The sequence below is a fragment of the Penaeus chinensis genome, chromosome 25, assembly GCF_019202785.1.
Source record: "Penaeus chinensis breed Huanghai No. 1 chromosome 25, ASM1920278v2, whole genome shotgun sequence".
Lineage (NCBI taxonomy): Eukaryota > Metazoa > Arthropoda > Malacostraca > Decapoda > Penaeidae > Penaeus > Penaeus chinensis.
The window spans coordinates 19,548,606-19,551,857 of NC_061843.1; the positions used below are offsets into that span (position 1 = coordinate 19,548,606).

Sequence of the window (3,252 nt, forward strand, 5' to 3'; positions counted from 1 at the left end):
ATTGGAGCAGTTACAATGTTGGAACACCTCCGGAGGCCATACTCGAAACAAAAGCCGCCATGTTATGACGTCACACATTATTAAGTACCTTGTAAGTTACAATTGTTCGGGAGCTCTTGTAAGGGTTTCAAACCGGATATAGTGATGGTTTATATCTCGATTGCATAGTCGTCATAACTTATATAGTCTTTATTTGACTACACACTGCCTTTTTATATATTTAATGCGCCGGAAATTCTAGATATTCAGTGTTTTCTTTGCTTTCCTTGCTTAATTATTGTTATTGTAATTATTGCAAGCTCAGTGCCAACACTGTTGACAGACGACAAAAACAAAATGGAATTGATGGCTGCTTATCTTCATGATAGAGTTTTACAACGTGAAAGACATTATAGGGACCCCTTGGATCCTTCGGATGTTAAGGATAGCCAGTTATTGCGGTACTACAGATTTCCAAGACATGAAATTTTGTGGCTCTGTGAGGTGTTGGACCCATACTTGAGAAGAAGAAAAAGGAGGTCACACGCAGTGCCAACCCACACACAAGTGCTTGTGGCCTTACGCTTTTATGCTAGTGGAACATTTCAGAATGTGATTGGTGACTCATGTGGACTAACACAAGCAAGTGTAAATAGGATAATTACAGCAGTGACCAGACTGTTGACAGAAAAGGCAAGAACAGAAATAAAGTTCCCATCAAGTGCTAGTGATTTAATGAAGACTAAGATTTTTAAAGATTTGCAATCTTTCCGAGAGTCATAGGAGCTACAGATGGTACTCACATTCCAATTAAAGCCCCATATGTTGATGAAAACATTTATTTAACAGGAAAAGGTTTCATTCATTAAATCTACAGGTAGTTTACAATGCAGATGGACTAATAACAAGCTATAACACAAGATATCCTGGCAGTACTCATGATGCATTTATTTGGTCCAACTGTCCACTACGTACTCGATTTGAGACGGGAATTTGGAGAATATTATTTACTAGGTAAGTGGCTTGACAATTTTAGTTTTCTGTGGCTGTAATTATTTGCAAATAATATGCAAGTATAACTGTGCATTTGATTCAGAAAAAAAAGGTTCCTTAATATTTATATTTCTTTCTGTCAGGTGATAGTGGCTATCTCTATGAGCAATACCTTTTAACGCCTCTGTTGAATCCAAGGACACCATAAGAAACCCGTTACAACGGAAGTCACACCAGGACATGTGTGATCATAGAGCAGACATTTAGCATATTGAAGACAAGATTCAGGTGTCTGCATCATTCTGGAGGAACTCTTCAGTATGATCCTGTTAAGTGCTCCAAAATTGCAATTGCCTGCCTGCTTCTCCATAATTATTGTGTGAAATGAAGGATACCAATTCCGCAGGAGATTGTAGAAAATGATGGCGAGATGAACATTGCAGCAGAAGCTGCTGAACGTGGCACAGGTCATGCAGTTAGAGCTCGTCCTATTGAAAAATGGTTTAGCTGAATATTGATTCCAGAAACTGTAAGAAATTAGTAATGATTCTGTTTATTGTTTTTTGTTTATTCTTTGATTCACTAAAGCCTTAAACCAATAATATGAGCTTCTTTTCCATTTGTTAAAAATGTTAGTCAAAAGGTGTATGTGTATATATATATTTATGTATGTACATATATGTATATATATATAGACATATATATATATATATATATATATATATATATATATATAATGTATATATATACGTATATACATACACACATATACTTTTATAGATATATATCACACACACACACGCACGCATATACATATAGATGTATACATATATGTATATATATACACATATAAATATACATATACACACATACACATACACAACCTTATTTACAATAACACATACAGATATGTGTCTGTGTATATTTATAATGTATATATATATACATACATGTACATGCTACCATATCTGGAAGGAGTGGTTTTACTTCTTTTCATTCTTTCAGTCTTTTTTTCATTTTTATTGATGTAACTCTTATCAATCTGCATTGAATTTTATGAAGTAGTAGTTTGAATATGCAAGAAGAAATTGTTATTTTTTTTTTACTGTGGTTATTCTGTGGTAATTATGATAATGCATTAAAAAGTAAAAAAATATTTCAGGCCTTCTGTGGTTATACAATTGTAATACTGGTTATAAAACTATCATAAAGATACATAACAAAAATAATATAAAAGTATCTACACATACATACAAAGCAATACTTCTCAAAATGTAAGTACATATTTTTCTCATGGTGCCTAATGACCACAAGACATTTGGTTTGCCTTAGAAGTGAATCTTTGGATGCAAGTAATTTATATCACAGACATACAAATATGCAAATAAAGAAATATAATATTTAGAAAATAAGAGTAAAGCTGTTCCTCAAACCTTAATTACTATATCGATCATAAATATTGGAATATAAATAATTATATATTTGCTTTCTGCCTTACCCTACAGCATCAAAACCAGAAAAAAAACTTATATACAGCATAACCATCTTGTCTTCATTATGGGCAATAATATTAATTCAGGTAAATTACCTGTAATATAAGCTGTATTCTAAAATTAAATAATAATATATATATATATATAAAACAACTGAGCCTTCATGATATCAAATGGTAAAATTGCCTGAGTGACCAATGTGAAATCCAGTTGTATAAATGTGTTATGATGTGATCTGAATGATTATGCTGATATATGTTTATGTATGATTCACAACTTGATAAGCTGAGTTTGCTATGTTTAATTAGTTTTAATTTATCAAATAAATATCTTAATTATTATACATTTAATTCAAGAATTCACTATTTCATAAGTATTAAACACTAATAAGAATTCAAAACAAATAAGATACTACATGTAATACTCTTATTATTTACAACTTGAGTCGTATTTATTTTATTTACTTCAAAAGTCACTCCATTAGACTCCATTTCTGAAGAATGTTTATTAGGTGAACATCAGTACCCACTCAGAAATGAATATCAAACAAATAAGGTTATGCATTTAATATTACGGTAATTGTTACCAAGAGCGACGCTCCCTCCCAGAGACTAAATTCCAAAATCAGATCTTTTTTATGTTTCCTCTACCCAATGATCTTGGGGGATGCGTGGGGAACGGGGGTTGAAGGGGGGGGGGCGGGTTATGGATGGCACTGGGTGTCAATAGGAACCTGCAGAAATCGACGAAAGTGATTTATAAAATGTGAAAAAGTAGATTTTTCGAA

General features: G+C 32.4%; 1 protein-coding gene across 1 annotated transcript; it reads left to right on the forward strand.

Moving 5' to 3' along the window:
- Positions 1-336: 336 nt before the first annotated feature.
- On the forward strand, positions 337-762 carry LOC125038650 (putative nuclease HARBI1). Its single transcript, XM_047632191.1, has one exon. The coding sequence runs from the start codon at positions 337-339 to the stop codon at positions 760-762; it is 426 nt and encodes a 141-aa protein (XP_047488147.1).
- The last annotated feature ends 2,490 nt before the right edge of the window (positions 763-3,252 follow it).

Coding starts and splice junctions, on each gene's coding strand:
- LOC125038650 (XM_047632191.1), top strand. CDS start 337: ATGGAATTGATGGCTGCTTATCTTCATGATAGAGTTTTACAACGTGAA.